This window comes from Mytilus californianus, unplaced genomic scaffold (assembly GCF_021869535.1).
Source record: "Mytilus californianus isolate M0D057914Y unplaced genomic scaffold, xbMytCali1.0.p SCAF_5, whole genome shotgun sequence".
NCBI lineage: Eukaryota > Metazoa > Mollusca > Bivalvia > Mytilida > Mytilidae > Mytilus > Mytilus californianus.
In genome coordinates, this window is record NW_026262701.1 from 102,645,652 (window position 1) to 102,659,186 (window position 13,535).

General features: G+C 30.6%; 1 protein-coding gene across 2 annotated transcripts in view; it reads right to left on the minus strand.

Moving 5' to 3' along the window:
- The window catches only part of LOC127702109 (cell adhesion molecule DSCAM-like), a 58,213-nt gene that overhangs the window by 20,851 nt on the left and 23,827 nt on the right, over positions 1–13,535 (minus strand). For both annotated transcript variants that reach the window (XM_052206165.1, XM_052206164.1), the window contains exons 4-19: positions 13,209–13,355; positions 12,414–12,701; positions 11,837–12,106; positions 10,741–11,037; positions 8,502–8,612; positions 7,140–7,298; positions 6,421–6,575; positions 6,004–6,130; positions 5,152–5,271; positions 3,957–4,151; positions 2,626–2,767; positions 2,208–2,356; positions 1,578–1,709; positions 1,219–1,457; positions 680–917; positions 291–437 (exon numbers count right to left, since the gene is read on the minus strand). In XM_052206165.1, coding sequence (XP_052062125.1) covers positions 291–437; positions 680–917; positions 1,219–1,457; positions 1,578–1,709; positions 2,208–2,356; positions 2,626–2,767; positions 3,957–4,151; positions 5,152–5,271; positions 6,004–6,130; positions 6,421–6,575; positions 7,140–7,298; positions 8,502–8,612; positions 10,741–11,037; positions 11,837–12,106; positions 12,414–12,701; positions 13,209–13,355 — 2,916 coding nt within the window. The remainder of the gene's footprint in view (positions 1–290; positions 438–679; positions 918–1,218; positions 1,458–1,577; positions 1,710–2,207; positions 2,357–2,625; positions 2,768–3,956; positions 4,152–5,151; positions 5,272–6,003; positions 6,131–6,420; positions 6,576–7,139; positions 7,299–8,501; positions 8,613–10,740; positions 11,038–11,836; positions 12,107–12,413; positions 12,702–13,208; positions 13,356–13,535) is intronic.

The following is a 13,535-nucleotide window of genomic DNA, read 5'->3' on the forward strand; positions in this document are numbered from 1 at the left end:
TCATATATACATGTTATACACGTGTTCTTACATATACATTCTTTAAATGTTTTTATTTTAACAAAATAAGGTTTTTTTTATATTAAGTTATGGACATAACTCATGATGTAATCAATTTTGGTCATTTTAAATATTCTATGTTATTCAAAATGACATTAAGTAAAGTTCATTTACCGTTAGTGATACTAGACGTAATATATTCAGAGATTTATTTTCTTTAATACATTGTTCAGTTAAGTAATAAATGTTTGATATATTCTTGAATGTATTACTTCGGATATGCTTCATACCTTCATCGTCTCTGACTGGTTGGTACAATATCTTGTATCCCTGTAGTATACCATGAAGGGTATATAGAGGAGGAGGTGACCATATTATTTTAATGCTTCGAGAGTTGATAGATGTAGCTTGTACTCCTTGTGGAGGCTGACTAGGAACTGCAATAAAGAGACGTAAAGTTTCATAATAACAATTAACTGTATATTATTAATTTCATGATTCATATATATGATATTTTTTCAGTGCTTTCGCTCTGTTTTTTTTATTGGCGGCAGTGTATTTAAAAAAAAAATCTTACTTTTCTTAGGTTAAAATTAAGGATTATATTTACTTGATCTTCGATTTTTATTCAATAAATTGCATGAATTCAAATATAGGTAAACAATTGATCGGTACTTACCATCTTCCAAGGTAAACACTTTATAATCTGGAGAAGAGGGACCACGTCCTTTGGCATTATAAGCTTGTATGTGTACCGAGTATTCTGTAAACTTTTCAAGATTGTGTAGTGTATGCTCTGGTTTAAAGTCTTTTCCGATAACTTTTGGTATGTATAAAAACCTGGCAGGGCTTTCTGTCATCTTATACCCAATATAATAACCAAGTATTTTACCATTGATGTGCTTCGCTGCTGGCGGCTGTAAAATACATATATTTTTTTGTTATAAAATGTTAGTATGATAACAGATAAGTAATCATGGTAATAGTGATCAAATGACATAAAATCATTTTCATAACTAGTTGAATTTTTATAGAGGCCAATACATGTGTATATTACCTATAAGTACAGTATAATACATTAAAAACTCCATTACCGGAAATTTAATATATATATATATATATATATATATATATATATATAAATAAATGCACGTTGATACAATCTGGTGTTAAACATATATGGATACATATTCCAGAGAATATTCATTAAATACTTACCATCCATGTTATTTGTAGGGATTCTGATCCTAAGGCTGTCACTTCTATATTCTGGGGTGGACCTGAAGGAGCTTCCTCTAACATTACAATGTCTACTGGTTGACAAGGTATCCCGTACCCAACTGAATTGTTAGCTCGAATTCTCACCAGATAAGGCACACTTGGCTTCAAATTTGGTATATTCACCGATAATTCTGTAGATGGTACTGTTATATTTGGAATTATTCCCTGCCACGTACCTGTAAAGGAAGGTTAAAAGAAAGCATTAAGTGTTTAACATTTTACTGCATTTTGAAAACAAAATTATTTGTTACCGTTCTAATGTTTAAAAAAGAAATGAATAAATAAATAAATAGTACCTGTGGATTTGATATATTCTATAACATAAAACAATATATCTGTGTTGCCATCATATGGTTTCTTCCATTCTATTACTGTTTCACGGCTTGTTTTGCTGACAACTGTTAAATTAAGTGGTACCTCTGGTTTTTCTATTAATTAAAAACAAAAACGCATATTGGTAATAGTTATCAATTAACTTACTCTTGTAGCGCAAACCACATTTAGTTTATTTTTCATTGTTCGGTAGACGAGTCATTTAATTATTTCAAAACTCCGTTTCATTTAGCCATGGGAAAGACTATTGTTTAACTGATGTTAATACTTTGATTTGTTCTTTTTAGAATACTCTATTAATCTAACCAATATATATTTTCTTGATTTACTTAATTTTGTACAGATTTAAAGTTATCAATTGTTTTCTGCCTCGACTTATCACCTTATATGAATTTCGATTACGTTATTTTCTTTTAAATAGGTTCCTATTTATCGTTTCAGCGTTACATTCATTAAGAGTTGGCTTAGGCAAGCAAAACACAACGTTTTATCATTGTCAGTATATGAAGTCATATAATGTAAAATGTAAAAGCGCATTACATGTCCTAAACAATCAGTTGACTAAAATAAAAAAAATCATATTTTATATTTACCAAGTACAACAAGTCTCATAGACAATATGCCATTTCCAAATTTATTAGCAGCAGTGCACACATAAAACCCGGTGTCATCTCTTCCAGATGGACGTATAACCAAGCGGGATAACATTCCTCTGTGTGTAGTAATTCTCTCTATCTGTTTCCTTTATAAAAAACAATAACAAAATGTATTACAAATTCAGCGCTTTTTATTGTTTGAATATTTTGGTCGAATGAACCAGTGAAAAGATTTTAGTGTAAGCACTTTTTATCAATTAATATCACTTCAAATAAAGTAGAGAAAAAAATTACGACTGCAACAACTGTTACTATTACTACTTCTTTGACAAATAATTACTATTATTATTATGACAATTGGGGCTAGTAATACAAACAAATGTAAATTAGATAATATCGAGACGATTAAAGATACCTGGAAGATGATGATAACGATTTTCCATTAAAACTCCATGACACAGACATTGGTTTATCTCCAACGGCTTGGCATTCTAAAGTTGTATTTTGTCCTTTTATTACAGAATAATTCTTACTGGGTTCGTCAAATCTTGCTGGAACTAGAAATAACACGAATATGCTTCAAATAATAGCAATTTATTCATGTTACATGTGAAATTTCCGTCCAACTATAATTGGTAATGACTGTATAAACAGTGCAGACGGATAATATGAATATTAGTCCCATTCTATCTTCGATATCAAACTTTGATGTATTAAATGTAACTTCAAAATGTTAACGAAGTATATTTCATGTCTTTTTTTACACTAAAGTTTCTTCTAATGGCTCTTTAATTGGCCATTTAGGACAAACACTATCTGCCAAATTTCACTTTGGAAAACTAGTTTTGTATTTTAATATATTTTTTTCTTTTATTTCAATACTTATTTACAACTGTGCTTAATAAGTCCACATGTGGAGCAGGATCTGCTTACCCTTCCAGAGCACATGAAATCACCCCCAGTTTTTGGTGGGGTTCGTGTTGCTCGGTCTTTGGTTTTTTATGTTGTTTTGTGCACTATTGTGTGTCTGTTTGTCTTTTTCTTTTTAATCCATGGTGTTGTCAGTTTATTTTCGATTTATGAGTTTGAATGTCCCTTTGGTATCCTTTGCCTCTCTTTTTCTCTCAAATCAAACTTATTGTAATTTTTTTTATACTAATAGGAGATCATATGCAATCGTCCCTTTGTTGCCAGGACTAATCATATACTAGGTGTTATATGATAAAGTGTGTTTATTGTTAAAAAAATAAAAAATATATCTAGATAGTTTACCTAAGTAGTTAGGACTTCTGTGTTGACATGAATTATCATTGATATGGCAATAATTATAAATTTTCTGTTTAAAACTTAGAATTTTACGAAATGCGCAGGATTTTTTACCCCAAAAATATTGCCTTATCTGTATTTAGCAAAACCTTTTTGAGTTTTGAGACAAAATGCTCTTCAGTTTCGAACTTCATTTGACCTTTAAAGTTTTTTTGTTCGATCGTTTGGCATGTAATATTTGATGAGTTTTGTATAGTTTTGTAACCAAAAGTCATACTTTAAGTTGATTGCTAAGAGTGAGATTTTACACGACCATGATAAACATAAGAAGTACAATTATATCATGTTCCTTAAACTGGTACCGTTTCAAATGTTAACAATTTTTACATTGCTAATTTAAAAACTACTCTAGTTAGTAAAATTTATTTCTCCTTATATTATACAATATACTTCTAATATGTGACATTTCTTGACACTTACTATGCACTGTGAGAAATATAACTTTACTGAGAGGATATCCTACATCATTGTCAGCATGACAGAGATAATGCCCATGATCCTCTTCTTCAGCATTTCTGATTACAAGTGTGCCATTACTCAACAGCTGTAACCGACTGGAATTATCACTGTTATCTTCCATGTAAGGCAACGCTTGATAAGACCCAAGGGTGTCACCTGCAAAACAATGAAAACATACATTAGCGAAAATAGTTTAAATGTTTTAATCTTTCTATGATCGCATTAGTGATTTTATAATTTCGTTTGGCGTTATTTAAAAGAATAAGAAAGGCGTCTCCAACATGATTCATTCTTGCATTTTTTCTCAGATCAACAAACACATTGAAATTTTAATGCAAAAGCACGCGCTGTTCGGGAGATTATAATAGAAGTCTGTTCTTTGTACCATTTCCTCTTCCGATAAGTGTTCAAAATTTCCGTTTTGTCTCATAAATAAAATATCCAACATTTTGATGCCCATTGATTTTCCTTAAAGTACGGACAATGAATGGAATCCAAAAATATTTCCTCCGGTACCCACATGTCAATAATAATTTTTAGATGTTTGCATACGTTTTCTCTCATGAAATTATACTCATTTTCAGTTTCTGTCCTTAAAAGAGATCTGTGAGTCAGATAAGATCTTCTTACAAATAATGTTCGTACAAATTTTCTCCCAATATAAATAGTCTCGATAGCCAGCTTAATAATTAAATCTACTTATTTAAGAATATTGTAAACCAACAAATTTTCCTGATAGAATTATTTTCTACAACTTTCGCAAGTAGAAAGAATAATTCAGATATGAATCGTCTCGAAAATGTAAAACTTGAGTCTTCTCTTAATAAATATACCAACAAAGTTTTTGAAAAATTGCAAAATTGAATCACCGCGAAGTAGTGCAGTCAGATATAAACGCCGCGATACTGTAAGAATGAAGTACGTACCAGAGATTATATATATATATATAAATGATACAGTGCTAATATTATTTACAAAATGAGGCGACTTAACATAACTTCATATACACATGAGACAACAGCCATAATGAATTAATAACGCGTAATGGGTGGATGGGCATAAAAAAAAATTCGAGTTGTCCATCTTTTACCAGAAAAAAGTTACTTTTTTTGTCATATTCAATAATAGAAAATGTGCATGGTAGTTATATATATACCTAAACCTTTCTTCCATGAAATCTTAGGCGCTGGGATTCCATTAGTAAGACAATCAAGGATTACATTTTTCTTCAGAATTACGAAAGAATCTTCTGGTTCGTTTATCCACGTTGGTGGAACTGAAAGAAAAAAAATGTTTTTAGGAATATGCTGTATTTCATACTTTATTTATACGATGTTGATATATGATATATGTTTTGTAAGATGGAATAATTGCTTTATATTGAAATATGATCATTTGAATATCACTTTGTCTTTAAGAGTATTTTCCTGTTTCCTGTTTTTTATTGAGAACGAAATCAAGCTTGATTGTTGAATATCCATATAACAAGTACCATATTTAAACGGAAAACCTCCAATATACAAACAGACTAAGGTAGAGTGTTAATAGGTGCAGAGGTCTGTTGTAGTGTCCAGTGTTTTGAGTAATTCCTGTTATCTCTCATGCATAATTAAGAACTTAGTTTTCATTTTTCTTAAGGAATGGATTTATTTGGAACATAATGTGCTGTTCCTTTTTGATGTATTCAGGGATATTCAAATTGATTAAGATTGTATTGATACCATCAATAATTCTAATTATTGAGATGAATTACGACAGCAATTTAGATATCATGTATTTAATATAAATACAATGCAACCAAGGCACATCATATTTTGTATCATACAATTTTATAAGTTCAATATCACACATGAATAAATTACCAGGTCAATACAAACAAAGTGTGTATGAAAAAATGAAAACAACTTGGCGTCATCTTACAAACTTATCAAAATCACATTCTATTTCAGAGTAATATTATAATATAACAAACCAAAACAAATATTTTTTTTTAAAGTTATTGACATACCATCCACTTGCAGTAAAGATGTATATGTCACCGTAGATGCTGGGTTACTAGCTTGACAGGTATAATTTCCGGTATGCTTGGTACTGGCATCACCAATAATGAACATGCTGGTGTATGAATCTAAAAGCTGAAGTCAACATTTAAATTATGAATAGAATCAATGTACATGCTATTGTATTGTTTTCATTTAATTTTGCAAACCATGATTGATAAAATTGATAGACATATTGAAAAACCTATATGGACAATGTTTGTTCCAGGAATTTAATTTTGTTTTTAATCTTTGTGAATATTCAGCTTTATTTCAGTAGATATAGTTTTATTATACATATGGCTTTTTATCTAAACTAAAAAAACATAACACCATGATCCAATGATTCTCTCCTTTTCGTATAATTATAAATACAAAATATTCACCTGAATTTTTATGCCCATATCTGGTGGAATGTTATGTCCATCTTTTGTCCATTTGATTTTTATAGGTTGGTCACCACTACTTACTACACATGACATAACAATTCTGTCACCCTGTTTCTTGACAGGAAAAATAAATGGATCAATCATTGGAGGTTCTGTAAAATAAAATGTATATTCAGTTACAAAGTTAACACAGTATTGATATATGTAAAAGACTGTTGTCTATTAAGGCGACAGCAGTCAACCGATGTTCACATACCGTTAATAGAGTGAAAGATACGGTCTGCTATTTGTGTTTCAAGTAAATACTACAGCATAAGCAAAAAGAATCTTAAAAGTCATCTTTATTATTATCAGAGATGTATAATAAAAAGCAAAAATGACACAGACTGGATAAAGTTAATTATCCAAGTGCCTATTTTCATTGAGAGTGTTTTGGTTGAGTTTGTAATGATGTTTACATCAGATATTGGCACTGAAGTCGTTGTTCATCTTAATTTGCACGAAGATGTCGAACCGTTACTGTGTTCATAGCACATTAAAGCCCTTGTCTGATATGTAATGATTGTATTATGCAAATGGTTTTGAACAAAAGAAGAACTTTAATCCATCTGATGCTCATTTTGGCATACATATCTCATATGAAGCAGGAATACTAAAAATGAATCCGCAACTTAAAACAAAAGCTGGTACAATGACTGAACAGAAGTAGAACTTACCGACTACATTGATATACACAGATTGATTTGATCCTTGGCCATTTGAATTTCTAGCTGTACAAACATACTTTCCAGAATCATGTCGTTTCTGAACTTTATCGATAGTAAGTGATCCACCAACAATGTGTTGTAAATGGTTATGTGGTAAAGCTGTGCCATCTAAAATATTAATTTAACATTTAGGCATATCAGTTTTGTTAAATAATCTGACAGTATTCCAGGTTTGGTCATGTAACCGGTTTTTGACACTTAATACACACGACTTCACATGGGAATCGTGTGACGGCTGATGCATAACATCAGATGTGTACATTGTGGACACACTTGATCTCACTCCCTTAGGTGTTCATGCTATTCGTATTGTTTTCCTTTGAATGTTTTTCAATTGTATTTGAATTTTTTGAAATAATAAGGATTTTCTACCACAGGAATAGATTACCTTAGTTGTATATGACAGAACCTTTAGAAATTTGAGTCCTCAGTACTTTTCAACTTATACTTTATTTGGCCTTTTTAAATTGGTTTGATTTGAGCGTCACTGATGAGTCTTTTTGTTTAGACGAAACACGCATCTATCGTACACAATTTTAATTCTGGTATCTATCATGAGTTTATTTACACCTGAAAATAACTGAATGTTAGTATACTACCTTTTTTGGATAGAGGTATATTTTGCAAATCTGTTGCTTTGTGATATCCATATAGACGTGATATTCGTCAAGCAAAGCCTACGATTTTGTATTTTAATTTATGTTGCAAAGTGCTGGTAAAACAGCCAAAATATAGCAGATGCATCAACTTCCGTTTGTATTGATTCAATACATCAGTGTCAATAATATTTGTTTAAGTGTCTTCCACAAGAAATGTGATAATGTAAACAAATGCAACAAGGCTTAATAATAATGTATTATAGCACATGATTTATCTACCTGAAATAAATTCACCCTAAATGTAGGCTTAATATACACTGTCGCTTACATTCTTGAACTATGGTTCTTCTTAAAACGTTTATCTTCAAAGCAAATGAAAGGATGGATTTAAAAATACTAGTGTCGTTTAAAATAGATTAATCATAAAAACAACATTACCATTTGTTTAATCCAGTATTTCTTTTCTTGGTAACTGATGGTATATCTTTCAAGACATCTCCGGTTTAAGTTCTATATATTTTATGCATATTTTTTCGTAAGTTATCGTATCTCCTAAAATGACCTTTTTTCAAAAGTGAATAGCATCATTATGGATATCACTAGTGAGAAATTTTATTCAAAAGAAATTACAATGAATTAACTTAAGAGTAGTCGATGTCATATATTCAATCTGTCAAAAATTGAACTCTTGTTCTGGTTATAACCATCATACCTTTAGACCATATTACAGAAGATACAGGATAACCAGCCACGTAACACGTGATAACCAATGGCTGATTAGCCGTGGCAGTGATGTTCTTCATCGGTCTAACCCATGGGATACCTGAAAAATGCAATATGTTTCCTAATAAATAATTAAAGTTATCGTTTTAAGATTCAAATTCCGTACCTGTACATATACAACAGTTGTTCGATCACACAACTAAATACTCGATCCGTAATGTATACTTTATACGTTTTGTGTTTGAAATCAACGACTTAAGTTAACAGAAAACATAAGGAGATATAATGGTTACATATTTTACTATTATTCAAAATATTATAACTGATATTATCATTTTTCGACGACTGGCAGCGGAATATACATTCAATGGACTCAGGGTAGGATACGGCTATTTTCATGCCAAACAAATGTATAATTGGTATAACTATTCATGAGAAATAAAAGGCGAATAAGTAGTATCATATAGTGTGAATCCGGCTTTCACAATTGTTGTTACTGAAAAGTTTAAGGTACAATACATAATATTGTCCCTCTATTGCAGTCGGTGTTATATCTTGTCTCTGTCAGTTGTAGCGCTTATTATGTGTGTATTCACATGAAAAGAAACGTTATTTTTTATAACTTTCTTCTTTCCTTCTGAAGACGCACAGTTATTATTGTATATTTAGTAAAACTGGATCATAATGATAAATTACATGTGGTAATTTCTAGTATTGGATTTGTTAAGAAAAATAAAATAGAATTATCCTCCCATACTATCAATTTCAATTTGTGTTATCTTTATTTTGAAAATACACTTAAAACCAAAGCAATAATCTGAAAGAAACTATAACATTAATGGTGTCACTAATCAATTTTATCAATTAAATTGGTTCGTGTAACAATAAACGCTTAAGATTTGTTTGAACACTAATACAATAGATAGAAAAATAATTCGATAACCTAACAAAAAAATTAACTTATCAAGATGTATTATGGTAATTTTAAGTTTGTTTTGAAAATGAAAGATAAGTCGCCAAAAAACAATATGAAATTATTTTAACAATTACACAGTAAAGTTTATCTAATTATACATTTCCTTTTTTTAATATTTGTGTTGAAATCAATTTTATTTAACTTTAATGTTATCGTTTTAAATGTTTCTACCGACAGATTTATTACAATTTTGCTGAAATTAATCACATCTAAACGCTCTCAATTGTAATTTAATTTCTATTCAATCAATATAAACCATTATCATCGTTGACTGAGAGTACTCTCATGGGTTTTCTCCACTGGGTTAATTCAAATTGATCTAAACACACACTTGATACTTTCACAGTAATAAAACTGTCTCCATTTCATTTGCTCAATGTTAACTACTTCTTTGGGTACAATAAGTGTTTTAAAAATGATTCGGGAACGTACAATTCCTTCTTTAAGCTGATAAGTAAATACAGTAAATAAAATCTAAACAACACAGTAATGTCCGTTTGGTATCTTTCGCCTCAATTTTTTGTTTTTCTTTATAACAAGTAATCTAAAACTATTAAAAGGAAATTATCAAATTTTGTGGATCATTGCAGTAATTCTTTATTTTAAATGCTTCAAACATATGTATATCCTGCATATCTATATTTTAATGCATAGTATACACAAGTAAAAGGGTTTTTTTTAGTCAGCGATGCTCGAAACCAAAACATTGTGAACAGACATTAACAAACGATAGATACAACGCAATGCAATGTTACACCAAAATGTATGCCTTCACCAGCATAAGAACAGCTGTGCATTAATGGTTTATGGAGTCGAAATTAACACGACAGTAGTTTACCGAAGTGCATATTCTGTAATTTAATTCCCCCTCAGTCAAAATGTCACAATCGTAGAAAACCTGTTTTGTGGATTCCTGAGGATCAAGCTTATGGTCAACCTTCAGCAGCCGTAGTTATACAACATTACATGAAACTCATCAAATACATATTTAGAGAAAATTATTTTTCTAATCAGTTGTGCTGGAAAGAAATATTGTAAATGCAGTCAACATTAAGATTTCATATTTTCACTAAATACTCTTTAACAATTTCTCTGGCTGACTCTGTAATACAAACGAATACATGGTATAAATGATCGTATTTTGATCATTATAACTTAAAGCTGTTGCATATGAATAACATGAAAAAGCAAACCATTAAATTTGTGTATACATATTTTTTTTTATCTTAATTCATATATAAGAAATACGAACCATAAACATTAAGTCTGCTAGAATGTGAAATCGTTCCAACTTCGTTAGAAACTTTGCATGTGTATTCTCCACCATATACTATATCAACACTACTTATGTTGACATAGCTGATAACTTCACCAAGGCCGTTCATGAAACTTCCTTCTTTTAATTCGTTGTCATGAGGTAAAGATTGTCCATCTAAAGTCCATGATACATTAGGTGTTGGATTACCAGCTGCGTTACACTTTATCGATGTCTTTTGCCCGATTTGAACATATTGATCAGCAAATAGATCAACAAAAGCTGGATGAGCGGCTACAAGATATAAGTATTGGTTAGATAGAAATACAAAGTGCACTGTGGTAGCTGTATTATACGTTAAATACGTTTGTAAAGTATCAGATTATCGTCATTCTGGATTAGTAATCATTTTGAATTTCGACTTAAATATTATAATATTAAACAAATGTTTTCTAGAGGTTATTGATGTGTAAACTGTGCATAAGCACTGACAATTGAACAAAAGTACTTATATGTGAAGTTTGCGAGTTCACCGGCCAATTTATATATTGATAACTTTTTAAAAAAAATGTGTTCCATCCATATAATTCTCAACTCAAATATATGTAGCTTTGACTTTAAATTTCATACATTCCTAGCATGTATATTCCACACCGGTATGTCGTTTAAGCAGTTATCCTCGTCTCATGGGTTTTCGTACATTAAGAATGCATTGTGACGTCACAATTTCCATTGAAAAAACATGCATAGTACGAATTCATATGACGTACGAAAACATATGATCTGACCATAACATTTATCCTTGTCATCGATTAAAAATCAATCCAAGGTACTCGCTACCCTATAGTAAATGAAAATAAGTCTTTATAAATTTCGTTGGTCCTGAACGCTTTTCTGAATTAGCCTTCTTCATTAATGCTCAAACTTAAATATTTGAAAGTCAAGGACGTATAGATACGTAGAAACATTAGAAGCTACAGGACCAAAAGGTCATATAAGATATATAATAATGTACAACTCACAGCACCACCAGAAAACACTTTTAACTATGTCTTACATGTTTATGATGTTAATATATTTGTATCATACTCACCACCTAGTAACAGTTGAGCAGTTCCCTGTGCTCCATCGTTATCGTTTGTTATAACACACTGGTACATTGCTTGGTCCATTCTATTGACCTCATTGATAGTCAAATATGTTTCATCCTGTATAGTCATTCTATCTTCTTTGACCAATGGATGACCATTTTTATACCATTGGATGGATTTGATTGGATAACCATTCACAGAACAGTTAAAAAATGCAGACTGTCCCGAATCTACTATTTGTTGCGGAGGATCAATTTTCACCGACAGTGGTACTGTAAGTAAATACAACAGCTAGTTCAAAATTTTTCACATTCAAAAAGTGAAAAGATCAGATCTTTTTTAAAGGTTTTTCAAACACAAAACAATGGGCATTTTATTTTGATACAACAAACTAACATTGTTTAAAAGGTATTTTACCATATCATAAGTTAAGTTTCTACGAATCATTAACGAATTATTGAAAAAAAAGTTTTATTAAAAATAATAAAACACAAAGATACATATGTTAATCCTTTAAACTATGTATTCACCGAAATACAGAATTTTATTTATGATAAATATGTATTAAGCAACTATTACATGTGACAATAAGCTGAGTCTTAACAATTGCTGATCCATGTGAGTTGGAAATGTTACAGGTATAGTCGCCACTGTTTACTGTTTGTGCATTTTTTATGAAAAGATTTCCACCTCTCTGACCATAAAGGACATTATCAATACTCAGATCTTTTCCGTGGAAGCTCCATCTATAGGTGGGTAGGGGATTCCCACGTCCGACACATGGTAATTCTACTGCTGATCCCTGTGCAACCGTCACAATCTTTGAATAGTCATCAATTTCAGCTGGAGACCAACCAGCAGGTGGTTCTGAAAGAAAAATATGTCTTTTTGTAGTAAATTTATGCAACACTTGAATAGTTCGTACTAAAACAAAAGCTATATAATTAATATCTCAGTCTGAAAGTAATCGGATTTTGAAGTACTTTTATGTTGTATATATATCTATACTGAACAAATGTTCATCAGACGGGCTTTTAAATTGTCTTTACTTTTTCCAATCTTTAATCAGCAATTAATTCATTAATATATTTATTAATATGTGTTTATTTTGTTTGACAAATACTTAAGACATTCCTTTTTAATTCTATGAACATCTTATTCAAATGAATTAACGAAATAGTTTATACTGTAAATAAGAAATTGTTAAACTCATGAACTGTTAGGAAGTAGCAAACTACAAGGTCAAAATAATTGTAAAAACGCATCAAAGATAAAACCAGGGAAACACTTTTAAAATATCGGCTAATGGAAAAAAGGAAGAAAAGACTGTCAAAGTTCTGACTTGTTACAGTTGCTTATTGCATGCTTACTCACCATGAACATGTAAATATGCAAAGGAGCTGACTTTTTCCTCTTTGGTAAGTATATTACGTGCTATACATCTGTATGTTGTGTACCGATCTTCATCTCTAACATCTCGGATTTGCAGTTTTCCATCAGGGAAAAAGCTGACTCTTTCACCTTAAATTAATTAAAAATCCATTGTAGACAACTCAATAAGTGTTTAATTGTAATTCTTAAATATGATATTCCATATTACACACAGATATTTTAAGAATTTTGGGTCCTTAAAGCTCTTCAAATTTTTGGCTATTTACCTTTGATTCGAGCGTCAATGATGAGTCTTTTGTACACGAAACG